We start from the raw sequence: 22340 nt of genomic DNA, 5'->3' as shown, positions 1-22340 counted from the left end.
AAATGCTTATGATTTTTTTTTTTTTGATGGAGTTAATTAGGGGTCCAAAATTTACTATGACAATTAAGAATTTATTGCCGGATACAAGTTAAATCAAATTAAAACAAAATATTGCCAAGAAAATTAAACTAAAATAGATCTATATACCCAATCCAAATTCTCGGGATGAACAGTTTTCCGATCACCTCCATCCATAACCTAAGTAGATCAATAATTCCATAGATGATATTAGAAAAAAGATGCAATGGGAAAAGTGCATCCTACAGATTAACACTAAAATTATCAAGGTTAACATATAAAATTTAGATCAAACTAATCAATTACTTTCATTATATAACCAAAAATAATAGCTCATATATTAAAATTATAGTAAGACATCATCATCATTATCCCTCGATCCTTTGCCATAATTTTATTTTAGATAAAATTAATAAAGATATATATACATATATATATATATATATATTATATTTTAGTCCTTTAGATATTGAAATTTAGAAACAAGTCCAACATATGTATATTATACGCGTTCTTTCATTTTTAGTCCATTACAAATTAAATTTTACAAAAGAAGGTCTCTGGGATAATGTCACACGTAAACTTTGTTATTTTAGTCCCTTTGATATGTTTAATTATATAAAAGTTCCTGAAGCGGCTAAAGGAGGACTTCTCCCCCGAAGAAAGAAACTACTGTAACAGATCATATTCCTCCTTTTTCCCACAAATCTCGAGTCGCCCTTCGCTGCTCCGCCCGGTTTCCTTTTTTCCTCCCTCTCCCGCACCTTCTTCGAGGGTTCCTCCGTTCTCCTTCGCTTGCCTTCGCAATGGCGATCGCCGCCGCGAAGCGGTACTGGCTTCCCCTGGTCTTGTTCGCCCTCGGCTTCTTCTTCCAGCTCGTCGTCCTCCCTCGCTCCTTCCCCCCCTCTCACTACGACGGTACGCGATCTTTTTCTTGGGCGGGACTTTCCTATTGCGGTTATGGGATCCCTCGAGCGTTCTTTATTCCTGATCCTTGATCCGTGATCCGGTGGCCAGTGCTCGGCTTGAAGAGGAATGCGTCGATCGAGGAAGTCGGCGATGCATATGACGAGCTGTCGGCCAAATTGTACTCTCCTTCCCTCTTCCTTTTCTGCCTTTTTCTTGGTTTATATCATTGGCATGAATTTTTCTGCCTTCTTCTGTCTGGTGTACGACTCTTCCGCGATTCCGTTTTTCTTTATATGACAAGCGTCAGCAATTTTGTTGACAGCTTCTTGATTATTATTATTATTATTATTATTATTATTATTTTGTCTTCTTTAAGTGAATTTTGTTGTACATGGTTTGTTAATAGCTTCAACGCTGCCTGTAAATGCACTTGTGCTTGGGATCACTGAGTAATATGTAGAGATAATATACAGGATTTGATTTACTCGAATAATTCTTAGCCACCGAGGCAGGGTTACAAACTCACTTATTAACTTAGTATATGGTGTTTGCAAGCCAAAATATATAGAAACTTATGTCAATATAGTGTTTGCAAACCGAAAAATTGCCTTTCAAATGTTTTTCTTTTATGTTTATTAGAAACACTACGTCCTTGAGAAGAATAATTTTGCTATCCTTTTATTGGCCGTCAACTGGAGTCTTGCTTGCCAAGTGTTTATGCAACATTATTAGAAACAGAATGTTGCACTTCAGATAACTCTTTGTTCCTAAAATTTCCTTATACTGATGGAGACCTTTCCTTCTGTACCTTTTCTTTAAATTCAATTGTTGTCCTTGGCACTTAGCGCTTGCATACTGTAACTTGATAACTGTTTCAGGTTCTCGGAATCGGACCCTCCAGTCACGACTGAACTCGTTAAGGTGTGTTATAAATTATTGTCTTCTAGTATTTCGACATTTGAAGGTTCTCCAGATGGCCTATGTGATTCTTTTAGAATGACAACTGAAATTGCTTTGTATTTGTTACTATTCAGTAGAATTTCTTTCCTTTGCCTTTTTGTTTTTTTAACTTTCACCCAGATTTTGGTTGATTTGATGGAAGAAGTTCTCATTAATATATTCTGTGCCAAAATCTGTAGAAGGGCCACTCTATTTAGTCTACATTGAGCTTTCAAGTGGGTGGATAAGTATTTGCTTTTCTGAATCTTGGTTTGTAGAACCAGTTTACTTTACTAGAGAGCTTAAAATTGATTTTTTCCTTATGCTTAAAGCTGCAGCTTTTTGTAACCTGAGATTTCAGAATACCGCTAAAATTTGGCTTTCATGTTAGCCATTTCTTCTGATAGAAAAAAAATCCTCCTTCCTGCCATACCTAAGGTGTTTGCCTTTCAGTGTGTCCAAAAAGGTCACCAAATGTCTGATATAAGCTGTCGTTTCTATCCTAATATGCTTCTAGAAGTTGTTTCTTGTTATACAGTGGAGCTTAAATCGAGATGTTCTTGTATACTAACATTTGAATTATATTCTTGTATACCAGAAGTTGTTTCTTTGGATCACCAAATGGTTCATGTAGGAAGCCCCATTCCAGGCTGAGGGTTTATAAGTTATCTTTCAATAATTAGATATATAGTTCAAAGTTTTGTTGTTCTCGCAGATTCGTTATGCATTTGAGCTTTTGACAAATCCCTTAGGGAAGAGAGATTATGACCTTTTTGGCATTGATGAACAGCTGGTTAGTTCCATCTATTTTTATAGCTGTAAAACTTATTTAGGTTTTATAGTAACAAGCTTGTTATTTGGTTTATTGTTTCACTACAAATGATTATGATATATAGATGGTTTGTTTTTGTCCCCTGACTTTAGCATGTCATTAATAAAGTTGTGAATCAATATGGTGGAGAGACCTTCTCAAAGATAGACCTTCCGCTGATTAATGCATCTTTACTGGGTACATTTTACTTCCAGCAAATACATACATGTAATAATTGTGTGCCTTTCTGAGTTGGTGTTTATATACAATCTTGTGTTTTAGGTTTGTTCAGTGATGCACCTAATAAGTTGACACCTGAGGAGGTCATTTCTGTAATTGGGAAATCAGAGCCATTGCTCATACAAGTAAGTCCATGGAATATTTTTCTAATAATACTTTTTGTTCAAAATCAATTTAATCCATTTGACAATTAAACACAAGAAGCATGAATCATGCTACTAGTAAATATTATTACCAGGAGAAAATTGTACAAGAACTGCAGCAGCATGACTTTTTTTTTCATACTCATGAATAAGGTTTATTCTCTTGGGAGTCCTCGTTGTGCGCAATTCATCGGCGCTTGGAAGATGATAGGTACAACATTTACTTCAACACATGTAGTTATTTACTTATTTTATTGCATGTTGAGCCGTGTCATAGTTGTTTAGAGCTTCTAATGCCAAACTTTATTGCATGTTGAGCTTATTGTCTTGTACAACTCGATAGCGGTCAGCTTAACACCTGGTAAGCTCGGTGCGAGCTTATCAGGCAACAAGCACGGTGTCGATCGATACAGCCAAAACTTTATACCATGCCATGTGCTTTGTATCCTGTGTTGCTCAAGACCTTAACCATTTAGTTTTTTCTGTTTACCTTTGAAGCTATGGTATGCATTTGACGAACTTCACTAGTTTTCATCAAGTAAGTGAAATCATTGTAATAGCTTGTAAATATATTTGCAGATAAATAATTTTGTTTAATTTAGTAAGCTAAACTACTGCAGTTTCTAATGCTTCACATTATAATCTTGTTATGTGATGCATGCTATCTATTTGATGCCTTCTAGTTCCATCTTTTTGTTTTTGGTGGCATCAACATTTAAGGTATTTTCTCCCATGATTTAATTTGCTAATATCTTGTTACCTGGTCTTGTGCAAGCTAGGAAGTTTATTGGAAGGTGTTGCACAGACTGGCATGGTGGAACTTGGTGATGTTCAACTGGCATCTTACCTTGCAGAGACAATGTTCACCAAGCAGCCATATTTTCGGAAAGGTATGGATTAGTAATTTTATTACTTGCATTTCTAAGAAACCAGGAACTAGTTTAAATTTTGTTGTATCATCATTGTCCACTTCCACCACAAAATCAATATGTAGTTACTGAAACAGCAAAGGTTTGTTGATTACATAGCATGCAGACTTATTTCCATATATTAAAATTGCTGGTGACAATGTTCTACTTTTCGCCTAAGAATAAATTAGTGGAAAGTTAAATGTTATGTTGATACTGCATTCTCTAATGGAAGTAATATTGGCTAACTTTCACATTCTCATTCATGATTCGTATAGGTCTGCCTGCCCTTGTTGCTTTTCCTCCTAATTGTTCGAATGCTAATTGCTATGTGAGGTTAGTGATGTTACATCTTTTTATGATTTCAATGTCAATATGCTAACTACAACACAGCTGTCATTCCTTATTTTTATAAAACTTTATTATGTTTAATTGTTGAAACTTCTTCCTAAGTAGTTATTGGCATTTGTGACTTTTTTTACTTCTGTAGGTATGATGGGCAGCTCTCAGTTGATGCAATTGTTGACTGGATGGCAACAGACATTATTGGTCTACCTCGCATTCTTTACCATTCAAAAGAATCTTTGGTATTGCATACTAATGATTTTCTAACTGCTTAGCAAGTTTTTGATATCTTCTGAGTTATGTTGACAGGATTCATGCTTTAATGAAATTCCTCATGATTAAGTTTGGTTTTGATTTTAACTAAACACCATATTCTGTTATACATTTATTTCAGGCGAAGTTCATTGTAACAAGTGGTCGACATAAGGTACTGACTGTGTTGGACAGTTGAGATCCAAAGAATATTTATTTAAAATGCAATAGCAGCTGTTATATCCTTAATGTTTTTCTAGGTACTACAGAGACTAGTTTATTGGGCAGCTTATGTTGCAAAGTAATAAAATTGTTAAGCTGGTTTATTTTCGTTGTTGCTGGTGGCTAATCTTCTATTCTATCAACTGAAAATGTTGTTTGTAACAAAATTTTCTTTTTGTTTACTTGTTGTAGATACAATTTTTTTGTTTGTTTTCTTAGGTGATCATAAAAGAAATGGAAGGGCAGTTTGTAAATTTTCTTCTTTCATATTTTTAGAAAAGAAAAGATGACCTATATTCTGTGGCAGAAGGTATCTAACTCAACTGATCTGGTTGTGTGCTGCCATTATTTGTGCACATTGGCATGGTTTGACATGATAACTTCGTTGCTGGTTGTCTATTTTGTCATATACGCACAAAATTGTACCCCTTCGACTATTTAATTTCAGCAAGCTGTAGACTGAGATTAATGACACCTGGGTTTAGAGTTTTGGAATGACAATCTGGTTTAGTTTTGTGATTTTGACTTAGAAAGCTCATGGAGGAAATAATGTTGCCTGATGCTCATTTATACGAATGACATTTGCAATAGTGCAAATATCATATATGTCCGAGCTGAATTTCTGTAAAATTTATTGTGAGCAAAACAATGTTCTATACTGAAAATTAAGCCGCTGTCTTTACCCTAATATCTTGCAATGCATCCTATTCAGAAATGGAAAAGGGATTATGTTAATTTCTTCACTTATCTACCACCATGTTTCAGCAAGCATAATCTGAACATATGGTATGACTCAGCAGTTGATCTAATGTGATCATTCTTAATTGTGTAGCTTGGGCCTCTTTGTCTTTATTCCACATTGTTCCAATCACTTGTGTGGAAAATATTGTACGATATCAACATAATACCAACAGTTCAACTAATTTATCATTTTTTCTTCAATAATATATCTTTGTATACTGTATACCATTCTGACATGCTATACTGATCTGAGAGAGGAACAGTGCAAGATCAGCACCTAAGTTCAATTTGTCGACTTAGACAGTTGAGTTTTTTTTTTTTTTTTTGAGAAAGTGCAGTGGGCACCATCTCAAACTTTATAATGTTAGCCTTTGTGAGGGTTTGTTTGAGATACTGCAGTTGGCTGTAGAGTCATGTGTTACTTTAATTCCATGTAGTTGTTCACTTGTTCAATCTTTCTCTGAATACATCTTTGAGCCTATACTTAGATTTATGTTAATTATGTTGGATCTATGGCATTATGTATTCTTTTAGTTATATTGTAATCCTAGTGTGAGTAATTTACATGTGGGCATTTATGTTGTGTTAAAAAGCAACGTGTTGCTAATTGTCATGATAGTTTCTGTAAAGAGACAAGACTTAATGGTTAACAAAAAGACTTAAGCTCTCCCAAGTACATGTGTGATGAAATGGAAGGCAAGTCATATTAGCTCTTGAGGTTATTCACTTCCTGGCATGAGAGTATGAAGAACATATTTTAAAGCAACAAGTTGACAATATCTTGTCAAAAAACAAATTACACCATGTCGCTCATGTATTTAACTATCTATGGCTCACAGGTCAAAGTCATTTGCTTCTCAAAAACTGGGGAACGTGCCGCTCCATTCATACGCAAGGCTGCCAAAGATTATCAGGCGGAAGCATCTTTTGCATTTGTTTTGTGGAAAGAACCGGAGTTCTCCCTTTGGTGGAACATGTATGTTTTTTCATGCCAATTAATTTCCTTGAATTTCATCATGAACAATCGATATGCAACTGGAGTGTGTGCTAAAGTGTGCCACTCTCAATTAAATTCACTTAAGAGGTCTTTGTTCAGGTAATCAATGTCTCCGCAAGAAGGTGTTTTTTTAATTATATTTATTTAAAAGAATAGAAGAGATATACTTTTGGGCAAGTTCTTTTTTTTTTTTTCATCATCTAACATTAAAGGTTTATCCCCGTTTGATGTGTATCTGTTTTGACCTTTGTTTTGTCTTCTACATCCAAAGTTAATCGACAATTTTGGTTATCGGGGCTTGATAAACTACGACATTTGTGTTGGTTTTTGAATCCAAATCTTGGTTAGTCTTTTTGAAGAATGTTTAGGATCACGGTGTTGAGCTTGGATATCTACCTTTTGGCCATGTACCTTCCAGAGGCTACTTTGTGATGTTATGGAATAAGTAGAGACATGTTCAATGATTTACCCATTGTTTGTCAATCTTTGGCAGTTATGGTTGGTTGTTAACAAAGACAAGTCAACTATTTGTTGACTAAAAGAGACTTAGCACTTGCCTAACTACCTAACATAGTAGGAAAATTAAGTATGAAAATTCTTAAAAATAAGAACGCATGACAGATAATTATGACAATAACCATAAGATTGACTTATCTTTGATGCAACTTAATCAATAGACAATCTTTTTATTTGGCTCAAGAGAAACTTGATCTCAGAATTTTCATCATGTGGTCATTTGCTTTATTATGTTTTACCATAGAAAGTCCAAGGCCTGTCTCTTCATCATTATAGCATGCAATTGTGTTCTGGTATATTTTAGTTTTGATGTTCTATTTAGGTTTGAAAGGCTTGAGGCTTATTAATCTTGAACATCACCAGGAAAATTCTGTCAATCAGAATGAGCTATGCATGATTTAACTGTGGATCAAATTTACAGTTATCTCTTGAACTCCATGTGATGGCCTGCGTATCAATAATATTCACCACTTAAAATGTAGAGTTATTTACATTTCCATGGCATTATTTTTGTATCATGCATTATGTTACTTTTAGATAGATTGATTTTAGATGTTTTACCCAAGGATGTTGTTCCTATACCTTCTTTGCATCGTGCGCTATGATTTACACTGACATTTGCCAATTGATATGACAATTCTCATTCCTGTATATCTGTGAAAACAATGTCCTATCCTTGTTTCTATTGTTCTGCTGTGCAAACAAGTGTAACAAACTCTTTTTCAACTTTATCATTAGGTTTGGTGTGGAATCAGCACCTGCTTTTGTATTTCTGAAGGATACATATTCAAAACCATTCGTCTACCATGGTATGCTTGGACATTTGTTCCCCATCTATAATCAAGATTGATAACTTGCTCGTCATTGTGGATCTCCTTCTGTTGTAGGAGCTCTGGAAAGTTCACAGTTTCAGAAGATAATGGAAGATTATAAGCAAAATGGTATATTTAAAAATTACTGACATTTTGCGACTGGTTTACAAATTTCCATCCAGAACTATTTATAAGTTAATTTATCTTACTTAAACCACAAGGAAAAGAAATGGAGAAGAAGCATTATTGCTTGTACCTTGATTAAACTCTACTTTTTTTATGCTGTTTTATGAAAGGAGTTGAAGTTGTCAATTCTTTTCCCCTTCAAAGATTTATGTTTCAGGTGTATAGGATCAAAAACCTGTCTTATCTGTTTTTGGTCAAACTAGGCCAGTTCACCTCCACTGAACATTAAATATTGAAAATGCCTGAAAATTGTTTATAAGGGCTGAGTTTTATGCTGTTATTTAAATCCTAGTGACTTGTAGAATGAGAATTAAATAAGTAAATTTTCCTAATGATTTAGGTGATCATATATCATTATAAAGATTTTTGGTATTTGTGAACAGCCATTATGGCACTTGGTGAGATTTTCAAGTCGTTTATCAAATAGGATGCATCTCACGGTAACATAGGTTCTCCACTTAAGATCAATCCACCACCATAGTGCCTTCTGCTCAGAACTGGTAGATGTAGTATCCAAGAGTTGAAATTGATGAACTAAAACCTTAGAAGGACTAAGTATGGAGACTCGAGTAAAAGATGCTTCTTCAGTATATTACTAGAGGAATTAGTTTAAAGTTTATACTATATACTACAATAACATAATTGTATACAATAGAAGAGATAGTAAAAGAGAAACTTCAAGAGATGGTCAAAGTTGAAGATTGCGTAGTCTACTTGTAAACATATATTAAATTACCTTTACTGTCTTGCATATTTGTGTTATCTGTTTTTCTTATTGATGCTTTTGGATGTCACTACATTAGTGGCACAGATTCGAGTACATTCTCTTTGAATACTATTCTTTGGGAATTATGTGGTCAACTATATAATGTATATATTCAATCCTTATATGTTTAGTGTATTTAACATCTTAATGAGCAAATAGTACATAGTTGGTATCTGGTATAATTTCAATGAGAAAAATGTGAGATGATGAAGATTCTTTTGGCATCCAGAACTTCCTCAACTAAGGAGTGTAACATCTATGGAGCTAGGTTGTGATGCAAGAGGTTTTTCTCGTGCTGGGAATGACACTTTAACCTGGTATTGCCTCGTTCTTGTTGGACGTGCAGGCCGCACAATGGCTCAGATGCGTGAGGTCAGTTTAGTTTTCTTGGATATATTTTTTTGGTTAATTAGTTGCAGCCGAATGTGGCTGTCAATTTGTTTTTGGATTATCATTTAATTTAATATTTTTTACTTAATTAGGTGCACTTGCTTATGAATTTTCTATCTTGTTCCATCACATGTAACTGAAACTATTATAGACCATGTACAGGGTCCGAGATATGCTAATGACTGGTGATGATTCAGATTATGCCAGAAAGGTCAACGCTTCAGTTCCTATGGTAGCTGCCACTGCCGTGAAAGAGAATCGTTTAACATTTACATGGCTTGACGGAGATGTTCAGCTGGTGAGTTATTTTGCATATATTTCATATCTTCTTTTTTGGTCTGTTTTAGTTCATATGTACACATATAAGTATCTATATGGAAGTAATTTTTGAAGATATATCCACAAACATGGCCATCTTTATGATTTTGTATATGATTCTTGAAGGCAATGATGATTGCGGATTACAAGCTTAAATAAAATTCTAAGAAACTTTTGGGTTTAGATGGATAATGTGGTGGACCAGACTGATCTTCCATGGGCCAGTTGTCAATTGTGATGATATGGACGGTATCAGATAACAAACAAGAGCTTCTCCCTCCCTCATAAGATATTGTCTTGTTCTGTAATTTCAGTAAGGTCAAACTTGTTCACTTTTACCTAACCTTGTTGTTGGACAAAATTTCAGAACATCTAGGATCATTTTTGGTTTTTTTATATTTTCTGCATTATTTTGTGTAATAGGGTAAAACAATATGTTTCAACTAAATCATTCTTCAGTTTTTAAATGTAATTTTATAGTTTCAGCTAATGTTTGTGACTTCCACGCAGAAATATTGTCAGTTTTTCCTCGATTCAGAATTCTATAAAAGTTGTGGCCCCCGAAGGTATGAAAATGATATTGATGTGCCTCAAATATTCATTGTACGTTATTTAAGAAACTCATCAGAGGACAATGTGGAGGCCGATAAGTGGAAACATTTACGGGACCAGTATATGGGAAAAGATGCTAATGCTGCCTCCCAGCTTATTGCTAGATATACTGGTTCTGATGATGTCAAAGAGGTACGTGCTTTAGCATTGAGTTTCTGTTAGAAATCTGCATTTCTTACTCTAATGCACTCTCTTTGTGAACTCATTTGGTGTAAAATTATCTGCATTGATGACAATCCTAAGATCATGTTTATTGTTTACTTTGTGAAGTGGAAACTTAAATGAAGTAATCAAATTTGTTGCATTCCAAGGTCTTTCTGATTGTACTTACAAATAAAGGGCAGCCCAGTTCATGAGGCTAATTGTACTTACAAACAAAGGGTGGCTCAGTTGAGGACACTCCTGCCATTGTAGGGTTTGGGAGGGGTCTTCTGTTTGTAGTATAATTTAAACTCTTCTTTTGGGTTAATGATACTTATACTGTCATGCTAAGTTTAACGTTCAAGTATCAGCTCATATTGCTTGACGTGGTCTTATTGTTACTAATATAAGTTGATATTTGGTCTTCGTTTAACATGTAGTCACTGCTATGCCGTAACCAATACTACACTATGATTAACTAGTCATTCTGTTATGGACTAATATGCAGATAATTCAATGGATATCACATATTATAGAGCGTGGTGACACTAGAGAATACCCATATTTTGTAAGTGTTTCTTTTCCCTTGTAATTAGTTTTTAGTAGTTTATACATGACTGAGGTATACAAGCTTCTTATGCAAACCTTCTCTTGAAAGCATTGTGTTCCTTCTTTAATTGAAGGGCATTGATGGTGAATTAGTGTACCTTTAATGTTTGGCAAACTTGTTTATTGTGGCATTCTGTATCTTTTAGTCCACATAACTGTGCACTGGTTATAGATGTATAACGTCCTCTTGTTTTTTTCTTTCTTTGATGGTTCTTCTATAGTGAGTTCGTATGATCCACTTAATGGATCAAGGATGTTTGATATTTTGCAACTGTAATAAATCATCAAGAACTATCACTAGAGATGCTCACCACCAAATATCAGATTAACATATTAACCTTTCCAATAATATGCTTATGACAAACTTTATATGTTCTTCATACAGGACCCTGTCATCTGTGCTGTTAGCCACTTGTTGCCCATAACACAGTCAATGATGAAGTCTTTTATTCTATATGACACAAACTTCAAAGATACATGTTTTATCTTTGGTTGCAAATATAGGGTAGAGATACTTGGGTGATCCAGGATTCATGTTGAACACTTATATTTTCTTTTTTTAAGTAATATTTAAAATTTTTTGGGGATATATTATGGATATTTCCTGAGTTTCAGTAGCCTTCCTTTTTGTCAATGAAAACTTCTTATGAAGGTGATCCTTACTGAGCATCTGATAGTTCTCAACAGATTATGATGATGTCTTTCATCTTGCTTTACTTTTCATCATTAAATTTTAAGTCTACGTGGTGACTTTGTGGGCCATGTTGCTCTCAAAATTAACTTCTTTGATGTATAGCTTATGTATGCTTGTTTGTAACTGGTTGTTACTTCCATTATTATTATATACGCCAAATTTTAATCATAGTAAGTATTTTCATACCATGGCATTTTAAATACTGTCTGAATTTCCAGTATGGAGTTTGGTTACCATGTTGTATTTGCCCTTTATTATGGTTCAGGTTATTGTGTAGTTCTTATGTCTTTTACGACAACAACAGTAACAAAATTGCAAAGTCTCATTTATTTGGGGTCTGCTATATGGATTTTTTGTGTTGTTGAGGCCTATTAAATTAGTGTGGATGTTACACTTGTGTCCTACATTGATCCCTTTTCTGGATAGCAACTATTTTAGCCTAAAAAGTGTAGCATGATACTTACATTGATGATTATATTGGACAACACTGATGGTTAAAGACATTGCAGAATGAATGGCTTTTAGATCCTTACTGTAAATTGAGCTGTGTTTGCTGAAGTCTAATTTTATGCTATCTGGATATGCTTTTGCTTGCATTTAATTATAGGTTCATATATTACAATTTCTGGTTTTAACTAACAAAGTCTTTTCCAATTGAGAATTAGATACCTCAGATATGAACAAAGTTTATCGGCTACAATATTTATGACTCTTTTTCGTGACTAATGCAGACATTTTCAAGTCCAGAGCTTGTCGCTGAGGATTCAGTTACAATCTGGTCGAAATCACAAGGCATTCTACCTTCTAGGGAGAGTATAAAACGCAAATTAAAAAAACTTTATTTCTATATCAGTGATTTGGTGACAGATCCGAGGATAGGCCCAAGCTTTCTCTTAGGTGCATGCTTATCTTTTGCAACTATTTGGCTGCAAAAGAATCGGACAATTCAGTCTGCTACACCAGTAAGTCACCAAAAAGTATTATCAATTCAAACCTTTTCCATGCATTTATTTTATTTATTGCTCGTGCTGTGGAAGTAGGCATTGTTTTTTTTTTTAACTTTATGAATTGTTCTTGCAGTCCTCCTGACCAAATGGATCCTTTTTGTTATTAATGTTTTTTTGTTGGATCTAGTGTTTTTGCCAATGTGGTCTTTAAGAACACTTGTATATTGATATGCAGGGTGATGATACAACCGATAGTGCAAGAAGGCGCAGCAATAGAAAGGGGAGGGCAAGAAGCTCAAGTCATGGTGAGCCTTCCTCCATCACCGATGAAGAACCCAAGGATGCCCATCAGCTGCTATCATCAGGTTCCGACTCGGAGTAGCCTTGTAATTTATATTGGAGTGGAGGAGCACGCGGGTATTTGAAATTATCGTGCAATGGCACATCACTTTTGAATATCTTTATCGTCGGACTGGAAAGAAGAAAAAGAGAGAAGAGAAGATTAAAGGTTATTTCTCAACCAATTGATTGATGAGGTTTTTGAATTGTCGATACGAGGATTTGCATGTGATTGCAATGAACGGAAAATATGTCGGATTTAACATGTGAGTTGATCGGTTGGGTGTTACATGTACACTTTCCTGGCGAGCCATCTAAGCTCGATTCTCCCTTCCCCAATGAAAGAATGGAGTTAGGAACGAAAGTGGCTGATTTGAGGGTCGATATATAAGGTTGAGTTGCTGAGAAAAAGAAGAAGCTCAACAAAGTTTATTATTAAAAAGGATTTCTCCTAGCCAATAGTGAGTGAGGTTTGGATAGTCGGTCAATCGTCGCTTTGGCGGAGCCTAAAAAGGCAGGTTTTCATATTTCGTAGAGCTTTGGATCTTTGTGCATCTTTCATCTTTCACTGAGAGATTTGTCGAAAGTGGGACGGAGGTTTCTTACCCGCCCCCCTCCCCCGCCTTTTGGCTGGCTTTGTGGTTCATTTAATTCCAACCCCAAGCAAGCGGATAGCACACGACGCGAGGCTGAGGCTGAGATTTTTACGACCCTTTTCGACTCCCATCTCCATCTCCCTCTCCCGTCTCACAAATGTATATAATAAATATATTTATAGCTTCGTCCGCAGCCTCTGTTTGGTTGGTAGCCTTACCGATTAGGTGAAGTGCAGAAGAAGACATGATCGCCTCAGCGACCGCCGCCTCTTCGTCGTCGCTGGCGATTGCCATCCCCCACAGCGGTCGACTTCGGAAATCCTCCCTCCTCCTGTCTCGCACCAATATCGCCGTCAGGTTCTTCTCTCTCTCTTAGAAACCCCGATAGACAGATCTGGAATTGGGTACAATCACTTTGACTACGCAGTTTGTGCATATCCGTCACGTTTCAACCCACCACCTCTGTCTCTCTCTCTCTCTCGATCGATTTATTTTGACTATAGATAGTTTATTTCCTGCCATGGATGCTGGGAATTCTCAAAAATGGATCTTGGCTTGAATACACTCTTTTTGTTTTCTTGCAATTCGTGTTTCGAAAACGGTCTTTGAAATCGACGTGGCTATTTGTCCGATTCTTGTGAATCCCCCTCTCAGAGAGGTTCCAATTGTTGATTCCCATTCCGGACAAAATTCTAATTGGCCATTGTTTACCTGCCCTTTAATATGACATACTTCTGCTTTTCCAATGGTTGTCAGATGTTAGATGTCCGAGTTCCATCTCACTACTTCTGTAATGTGTTTATGTCTTGCTTCCACTACAATATATACTCCTGGAACCGTATAATAGTGTTCCATGATGACGTTTGATACTCTCTGGTAGCCAGCTACCTTGATGCTACTCTTTTAATGTTGTATTATGCAAACTTTCAGAAGGAATTTCCCAAGTGTGGTGAAGGCATCAGCTCGCGTCGATAAATACTCTAAGAGTGACATAATTGTTTCACCATCCATTCTCTCTGCTAACTTTTCCAAGTTAGGCGAGCAGGTTCGCTTCCAACTCAGATATGAAAAGATGAAATGGTTAATACTCGAGTCTTTTCTTTGGTTCATACTTTTGCTGCGTTGTATGTGTTCAGCAATTGCTGCTCTTAAAGATTTTGTTTGCATACTCTCATTAAGGAAATAATCTGCCTTAAGAAGTAATGACATTCATTTTCGTTATTGAATTAGATTAACGAAATCTTTTCATTGTCATTCAAAGTGTTCCATCTATTGTGTTTGTTGAATGATTTAGCTTTTATCAGGTTCAGATACCTCTGCTTGAAGGGTTTAGCTCAATCTTGGCTCTTATGTTCCTTAGAAACATTATAGTTAACCTATGCCTTGTAAAAGAAACTTTCCTTTGACATATTCTATACACCTTATCATTCATCTTAGTGTGACCTTTTCACTGTCGGAGCTCATGTTATGCAAAATTGATACAGGAGATTTATGATCATTGTACATTGTATTTTGTTTCTTCTTGACATTATTTAGAGGTGACATATGTTAGGGTACTCTGAGAAATATTTGTATTTGGGATCCATTACTTGACAGTTTATATAAGAGGAGGATGAAGATAGGTCTGTCATGTTTATGTTTTTTCTGATATTCAGTTTCAGCTCACTAATGTCTCAAGACCTTTTTTTTATTAGAACCTGAAAGTGTCAAGCAAAATTTGAAGAAAACAGGTGATTTAGAGCTTGTCATTGATGAAATTAATCATTAATGTCACATGTACAGGTTAAAGCTGTCGACGTGGCAGGGTGTGACTGGATTCATGTTGATGTAATGGATGGACGCTTTGTGCCAAATATCACAATAGGACCTTTAGTTGTTGATGCCTTGCGCCCCGTGACTGATCTTCCATTGGATGTGCATTTGGTATGATTCCTAGCTGGTTCTTTAAGTTACAAGCTTGTACTCATGTTTTTTAGTTTATATAATTCTGATGCCTTCAATAATTGCAAATTTATTGGCGTCAAGTCATATTGACAATTTTCTTTTCGGGAATCCAAATTCTAGATGATCGTAGAACCTGAGCAGCGGGTTCCAGATTTTATCAAGGCAGGTGCAGACATTGTCAGTGTTCATTGCGAACAGTCGTCTACCATTCACTTGCATCGGACAATTGATCAGGTAATTTTTACAATCAAGTTTATGTCTCAATTAAAATGATATTATTTTGTGTGGCATGTGTCTATAATACTTAAAATGTGCAAACTTCTTCATCTGATTGCAGATGAGAATTTATGTACTCTCAAACTTTGCCATTTAGTGAATTTAAGGGTTATTTCATGAGACTGTTTATGTTGGTTAATAATATGACTGATTTTGTCCCTCATATTTTGAGGTTTGTTCCGGCATCTATGTAATTGGTTATTTCATGAGACTGTTTATGTTGGTTAATAATATGACTGATTTTGTCCCTCATATTTTGAGGTTTGTTCCGGCATCTATGTAATTATGCTTTTGATGTTATCTATTCCTAAATAGATAAAACAATTAGTTGAGCTTTCTTTCAATAAACCATTTGTTTTGCCATCTTGATGCTATGCATCTTTTAGGCAAAATACACTTAATGCAGTTGTGATTTGAATTGACTTAGTTTGGTGAAATTATTACAGGTCAAATTTCCTGCAGTTTGAATTGCCATTACATACATAGTTTGGTGAAATTAGTTATGCTTTCCATGCCTTGTGTATTGAATCATCATCTCATAGAATTGATTATATTAACAAACATCTTGCTCATATCATGAGATGATGATAATTTCCAAACCTCAAATTTTGCAGCAAATTTTCTCAAAGATCTTTCCATGAAAAAGACATTGCTTTGATTGGAAACTTTTGTTTCACTTCTTGGTGACTAAATTTGGAAAATGCATTTTCAAACAAATAGGATAGTCCATAAATGGAAAATAACAGAACTTTTACTTGCAACTTTTGAAGAAATTTATGTTTTATTCTTCTGTAAAAGTTGATACTCTGAAGTTTGGACTTTGAAGTTTGTTCCCAGATGTCATTACACATCTCTCCTGGTTATAAATATGTATTGTATCTTAAGTCTTTGAAAATGGGTGTTAGTTTTACAAGAGACAATCATGTACTTCCCTTGATTTCAGGTAAAGAGTCTGGGAGCAAAAGCTGGAGTTGTTTTAAACCCTGCAACCCCATTAAGTGCCATAGAGTATGTGCTGGATGGTAAGATTTCTATTCCAATCATTGTTCATATTTGATAAAGAAATCTGATCAGGTAATGCAAAACTTGTGGGGCAAAGTTCGGGAGCAAATGTTCTTTAAAACTGTGAAGGGATTGCAGCTTCTCTTTGATTTAATTTGGGAATGTAGCACTGAATTCAAATTGCAGAATAAATAATTGGCATCCTTTTCAGCCTAATTGTCAATATCATTCTGCTATGGTCTTACCTCTCTGTACTTTTGAAGTCAAGAAATATGGTATAAGGAAATCATTGATGTTCTTACAAGAGTTTACATGCTTCACCATGGCCACTCATATTTGGAATGAGAACTTCAGCTATAATGATCCAGGACGTAATAATGAGCTAATAGCAGATGAGCCTAGAAACATGGTACAATATTTATGTAAGATTCTAGGAGCCGGCCCACAAAGTTTGTGATTCTCCATATGGGTCTTTCATATTTTTTATTTCTCTTTTTATCTAGCGTTAATGTGAAATCATTGCTTTTAAGATGACACATCATGTATCAGCTTTATAATTACTGAGCAGATTTTTCACTTTTTTGCATGGGCAGTGGTGGATCTTGTCTTAATTATGTCAGTCAATCCTGGGTTTGGTGGCCAGAGTTTTATTGAAAGTCAGGTGAAGAAAATTTCAGATTTGAGGAGGTTATGCGCTGAAAAGGTACATACGAACGACATTTTTTTTTTCAATTTTTTTTAGTACAAAGAGGCTATGCAATTCATAATTTCTTCCTGGGATGCAGGGTGTGAATCCATGGATTGAAGTGGATGGTGGTGTTGGTCCTTCAAATGCATATAAGGTGCCTTTCTTGAGTCATATCAATTAATTGTTTCAACTTCCACATGTATGGTCTTTTCTCAATTGATATATTTAACATTATCTCAGTCCAGGGTGGTAATGATAGGCAGTTGAATGAATCACCCTATCCACATGATAGGCAGAGGAATGTGTAAGATATTCAGATGCTCTAGGTTCAAACGACTGCATCATGCATAACAGAGGATTCAAAACCCCAAGCATAAGAAAGCTTCCCGAGTGGCTCAATCACCAGGCTACTTGGGTGGTGGCACAATATGCAGTGGAATGCAGTTTATAGGTTTTCTGCCCTGATGATTGTTTTGTCCATCGTGTATGCCTTTGCCATGAGGGAGTATATATGAGAAGTTTGTTCAAAGGATGGCACGTAAGCTTGATCATTTAGGAGTTTGTAGTACAACAGCCAGGAAATTTTATGAATGGTCATTGGTGCTGTTATTTTCTGCTGCATCATGTTCACTGACACCACCAACTAACCTTGTCTTAGCAAGCATTTTTGAGTTTTCAAGGTAAATCAGGTAACTTATTTGTTCTTTGTGCATCGCAGGTTATTGAAGCTGGCGCTAATGCTATAGTTGCAGGTTCTGCAGTCTTTGGTGCCAAAGATTATGCAGAAGGCACGGACCTTACGTTTTCATACAGTAACTTAAATCTTTATACTCCTAATTAAACTGGTTTACGTAAAACATGAAGGAACAACGAAAAACTATAGTTCTTTGAAGTTTAAATAATGATGTGCCCTCAGGGTTATTTGAACAGTGACTTTTGGTCTTGCAGCAATAAGAGGCATAAAGACTAGCAAAAGGCCTTTGGCAGTTGCAGCATAAAGGACATTCTCCCCAGTAAGGATTACTTGGATGGCTTTATTTATCGGGGTTCACTCCACTGTAAGTTTATTACTGCAGAATTGACGTTAAGATGCGAGCATCTAATTTTGTAGTCATTTTAATGCACTGGAAACCAAGTAGGGAATAGAGACTTGTCCCATAATAGCTCAGCAAACAAGCTTATTTTGTGAGACGGTATGTTTATTTGGTTAAAGGGTGCTAAGCTTATTCTAACAAAATGGTATAAGTAGCTACTCCTTCCCTCTACACCATTATGTAAATCTTTTGGAGAGAAAAAAAGTTTCCTTCTGATTTGTTTTTATCAATGAAAACTAAAAATCCTTTTGCATTGATTAATACATTGGCATATTCCACAAAAAATGTATGACACGAGTCATTTGTATCGCGTGTTACTTTGTTTCTACTTTTTTTTTTAATGTTTAAGAAAGATACATTATTGGCATTCCTTCAGAATTTAAGTTATTCCACAGTAAAAATTCTCTTCTTTTTTCTTTGATAAAATATGACTTTGCATGTTTCTCAAGCAAGAAATTGTGAATTCTTTCTCAAGATTAAAGCTGTTTGTTGATTCGTACAATTTGCTTTTCTTTTACAGCAACAAAAAGAAAATAAAGAAGTCTACGACGGCATCCGATCGACTGTTCAATGACGCTCGAAGCTATTTTGTGCTGATATAAGTATTCCTTTTACAAATTATGATGTAACTTGAAATTGCTGAGAGTTGTTTATTATAAGTTGCAGTGAGAATAAGGATGTGGATTATAATTCTATTACATTATCTATACTCTCCTGTTTGTTCCCTTGAGTTGTGATGTTGCTGTTTCAGTTCTCAGTTTGTTTACTTCAATTACCAAGAAAACTTGATTTGTTCTTTTGCTTGAAGCGATGATGTGATCACGACGTTGTTGGATCAAACATACGTTTTTTCTTTTCTTTTCATTTTTTTTGGTTTGGAAAAAGCCAAATAGGATGGAATGGAATGGAATTGAATTGAATTGTTGTTCTCAGATTCGTTCTTCGTTCTCTTCGGATGAATCAAGTTGATGTCCTGACAAAATAAAAGAAATTTTAGAAGCCACTTTGTTGTCCGAGTGCCGTGCGGTAAGACTACGGCAAGTCTACGTAACGCGCTTTCAACCAGGTTAGGGTCACTACCGGTGACAGTACGAAACGGGAATTTGGCTGATTTGACAAAGAAAATTTTTTTTTCGAGCCACTTTGTCGTCTAAGTACTGCGCAGTAACTTCACCGTGGGGCTACGTACTCCGCTTGTTGGCTTGGTTAGGGTCACCGCCAATGATGGTACGAACACGCAGTTTGACAACCGAAAAAAAAATCTTTTGAAGGCACTTTGTCGCCTGAGGGTTGTGCGGTAAGTCCACCACGAGTTTTGCGTACCCCCGTTAGATTAGCGTCACTTCCGGTGACTGTACGAAAAGGCAATTTAACAGATTCGACCAGAATTTATTTTTTTTTGAGCCACTTTGCCATGCAAGGGTTGTGAGGTAAGGTCACCGAGAGTGCAGGTACTCCACTCGATTCACTGGATTCCGGTCACCATGCTAAAGTTACGAGAACCAAATTTGACTGATTTAAACCAAGAAATGGTGTTCCTTAGAGCAAGGATAAGCTCAACCACGAGTAGTCTTCTTTCGGATAATTAGAAATTATCTTGTAGTGTTAGACGTCTTTAGCATTTTAGTCTTTATATTTATAAAATTTATATTAAAATTTCTATAATAATGAAAGTGAAATATTTCACTTCGTATACCCTAACACCATCTTTTAGTAAAAAAAAATAGATTAAAAAATAATTTTAACATCCTAATTATATTTTCGACGATGACGGACAACGATATAACTGAGGGCTGTGAGTGACTATTATGGTTATGATCGACAAGAATGATGCAATAGTCAAATAAGAAAGTTATGGATATTTGAGCTTCTTGTGGGGGGGGGGGGGGGGGGGATGAAAAGGATGAGGAAGGAGAGTGATGGCGAAAGGGAGGAAGAAGGAAAAGGGTGACATTGACACTTTGCATTTGTATCGATGATGATGCTCAACAACTGAATTAGCATCGACATAGATGTTCTTTCTCGCATCATTGCTAGGGTCGACGTAGATGTAAAACGACATCGTTCTACATTTGCATTTTCGTCAATATCGAGCAAAGCGACACCACGCTTCCCTGCATCGTTATAGCATCAACATAGATGTCGAGTAATGCTCTACATCTATCAATGTCGATGTAAATGTCGAGCAGTCCTTTTACTCTTAATGCAGCGCAACATTACTCTTCCCCGCATCATTATTAGCGTCGACGCAAATGCAAAGTGGTGCCGCTCTGCATTTGTATCTGCATCGACATCAATGTAGATGTCGAGCAGCCCATTTGCTGCTCTACATCTGTGTCGACATCAATATAATTACCGAGCGACGTCAATGCAAATGCATAACGTCGACATTTGTGTCGTCGACTTTCTCCTCTCTTTTTGTCTCATCTCTCGTTGTCGATCTCTCTCCTCATTCACAATAATCACTCACGGCCCTCGATAGCAATATCATCCACCAACATCGAAAACATAATTCGAATATTTAGATTATTTTTATCTATTATTTATGTACATAAAATATACTCCGTCGATAAAACGAACGATGTTAGAATAAATCGAGTTAGATGTTTCAGATTCTAATCTAAATTTTTTGATTTTAATAATTGAGATGTTAAGAAAATCTAAGATAATATATAATTAGATCTCTTATTATTATTATTATTATTATTATTATTATTATTATTATTATTATTTACCTTTTTATTCCTTCACATATTCCTCCTCGACAAAGGCCGAGCAGGGACGTCTCGAACGGTGAACGTGTTCGACCAAATGCACGTGGCATCGAGTTCGGACACGGGCGACACGCGGCGCGGAGAAGACCTCTCCATACCATGCACTCCATTCGCTTAAATTCCCCTGGCGAACTCGTCACCAATGCCGAGCTTCCAGAATCGAAGCGCCGAGAGATACCAAAACCGCAGCCATGGCCGTGGACACGAGCAGTAAGCTTTCTCGCAGCGTCCTGATGCTTCTTCTGCTGCTCTCTGTGCTTCTTGTAGCAACATCAGCAACAACGGAACATGAAGCAGAGGAGAAGGGAAGGGAAGGGGGGGAGCCGTCGGAGTCGTGGACTGCCTGGGCTAAGGATAAGATATCCGGTGGTTTTGGTCTCAAGAAGAACCAGGAAGACGAGGAGGAGGAGGAGGAGGACGCAACGAGGAAGGTCGAAGAGGCTGCGACGACAGGTCGGGAACGAGGCCAAGAGATGATTCATGGTAAGTCCGAGTAGGCTTTGGACGCCGTTGAGAAGATGTTCTGGATTTAATGGCTTGATCTTCGTTGCAGACAAGGCAGGGAAGGCCAAGGAAGCAGCTGAGACGAGCACAGAAAAGCTGCAGGAGATCGCCTCAGGTTAGCTTGATCTGTCTCCATAACCCGCTTAACGTTTTGTTGGCTTTGGTCGTCTTGTGCTCGAGGTGTGGACATGGGGTTGTACAGAGATCGGAAGCGAGGCGGCGGAGAAGATGGGCAAAGCAAAAGAGGCTGCCGCGGAGAAGGCAGCGAAGGCAAAGGAAGCGGCGGGGAAGACAGCAAAAGAGGCAGCGGCCGAGGCCAAAGAGAAGGGGGCCAAGGCGAAAGAGGAGGCGGTGAAGACAGCGGAAGAGGCGGCGGCCAAGGCGAGGGAGTCTGCCACGGGCGCGACGGAGAAGGCAAAAGAGAAGGCGAAGGAAACGGTGGACGCGGCAAAGGAGAAGGTCGAGGCGGCCAAGGAGTACGTCATGGGCGGCGGGGCTGAGAGACACGAAGAAGAGCTGTAAGAGCTTCGAGTCACTATCCATACTGCTCGCCCACTTTGTGATCTCTGCAATAAAATACTAATTTCGTGTTTACTTCGAACAACGT

General features: G+C 36.7%; 3 protein-coding genes across 5 annotated transcripts; all 3 read left to right on the top strand.

Moving 5' to 3' along the window:
- Positions 1–681: 681 nt before the first annotated feature.
- LOC135610652 (uncharacterized) lies at positions 682–13150 on the top strand. 2 transcript variants are annotated; one of them, XM_065105430.1, is made up of 20 exons: positions 682–936; positions 1036–1105; positions 1806–1848; positions 2582–2659; positions 2791–2875; positions 2960–3042; positions 3214–3271; positions 3840–3950; positions 4247–4304; positions 4459–4555; positions 4708–4740; positions 6368–6504; positions 7780–7850; positions 7929–7982; positions 9035–9177; positions 9347–9493; positions 10024–10257; positions 10775–10834; positions 12301–12531; positions 12752–13150. In XM_065105430.1, exons 1-20 carry the CDS (start codon positions 825–827, stop codon positions 12896–12898), a joined length of 2052 nt encoding a protein of 683 aa, XP_064961502.1. In that variant the 5' UTR covers positions 682–824; the 3' UTR covers positions 12899–13150. The 2 variants fall into 2 exon arrangements, with proteins under 2 accessions (XP_064961502.1, XP_064961505.1); XM_065105433.1 differs by lacking the exon at positions 7929–7982.
- A 382-nt stretch (positions 13151–13532) lies between these two features.
- Positions 13533–19185, top strand: LOC103976730 (ribulose-phosphate 3-epimerase, chloroplastic). 2 transcript variants are annotated; one of them, XM_065105442.1, is made up of 10 exons: positions 13533–13808; positions 14382–14496; positions 15234–15374; positions 15516–15629; positions 16615–16693; positions 17267–17376; positions 17459–17515; positions 18080–18149; positions 18310–18419; positions 18976–19185. In XM_065105442.1, exons 1-9 carry the CDS (start codon positions 13696–13698, stop codon positions 18357–18359), a joined length of 849 nt encoding a protein of 282 aa, XP_064961514.1. In that variant the 5' UTR covers positions 13533–13695; the 3' UTR covers positions 18360–18419; positions 18976–19185. The 2 variants fall into 2 exon arrangements, with proteins under 2 accessions (XP_064961514.1, XP_064961521.1); XM_065105449.1 differs by lacking the exons at positions 18080–18149; positions 18310–18419; positions 18976–19185 and adding an exon at positions 17602–18062 and having other exon boundaries at positions 13560–13808.
- A 2203-nt stretch (positions 19186–21388) lies between these two features.
- On the top strand, positions 21389–22289 carry LOC135610643 (late embryogenesis abundant protein D-29-like). Its single transcript, XM_065105418.1, has 3 exons — positions 21389–21712; positions 21783–21848; positions 21936–22289. The coding sequence occupies exons 1-3, from the start codon at positions 21421–21423 to the stop codon at positions 22253–22255; spliced, it is 678 nt and encodes a 225-aa protein (XP_064961490.1). The 5' UTR covers positions 21389–21420; the 3' UTR covers positions 22256–22289.
- Positions 22290–22340: the final 51 nt, after the last annotated feature.

Source organism: Musa acuminata, chromosome BXJ1-2 (assembly GCF_036884655.1).
Source record: "Musa acuminata AAA Group cultivar baxijiao chromosome BXJ1-2, Cavendish_Baxijiao_AAA, whole genome shotgun sequence".
Lineage (NCBI taxonomy): Eukaryota > Viridiplantae > Streptophyta > Magnoliopsida > Zingiberales > Musaceae > Musa > Musa acuminata.
This window is presented reverse-complemented; position numbering and strand designations above follow the sequence as displayed.

Bases quoted from the DNA above. Each gene is read 5' to 3' on its own strand.
- LOC135610652 (XM_065105430.1), top strand. From the start codon at position 825: ATGGCGATCGCCGCCGCGAAGCGGTACTGGCTTCCCCTGGTCTTGTTC. The intron at 3,043-3,213 runs GTAAGTCCATGG...CTCATGAATAAG, and splicing joins CAGAGCCATTGCTCATACAA to GTTTATTCTCTTGGGAGTCC. The intron at 10,835-12,300 runs GTAAGTGTTTCT...TGACTAATGCAG, and splicing joins CTAGAGAATACCCATATTTT to ACATTTTCAAGTCCAGAGCT.
- LOC103976730 (XM_065105442.1), top strand. From the start codon at position 13,696: ATGATCGCCTCAGCGACCGCCGCCTCTTCGTCGTCGCTGGCGATTGCC. The intron at 14,497-15,233 runs GTTCGCTTCCAA...TCACATGTACAG, and splicing joins TTTCCAAGTTAGGCGAGCAG to GTTAAAGCTGTCGACGTGGC. The intron at 18,150-18,309 runs GCACGGACCTTA...TTGGTCTTGCAG, and splicing joins TGCCAAAGATTATGCAGAAG to CAATAAGAGGCATAAAGACT.
- LOC135610643 (XM_065105418.1), top strand. From the start codon at position 21,421: ATGGCCGTGGACACGAGCAGTAAGCTTTCTCGCAGCGTCCTGATGCTT. The intron at 21,713-21,782 runs GTAAGTCCGAGT...TCTTCGTTGCAG, and splicing joins AGGCCAAGAGATGATTCATG to ACAAGGCAGGGAAGGCCAAG. The intron at 21,849-21,935 runs GTTAGCTTGATC...GGGGTTGTACAG, and splicing joins GCTGCAGGAGATCGCCTCAG to AGATCGGAAGCGAGGCGGCG.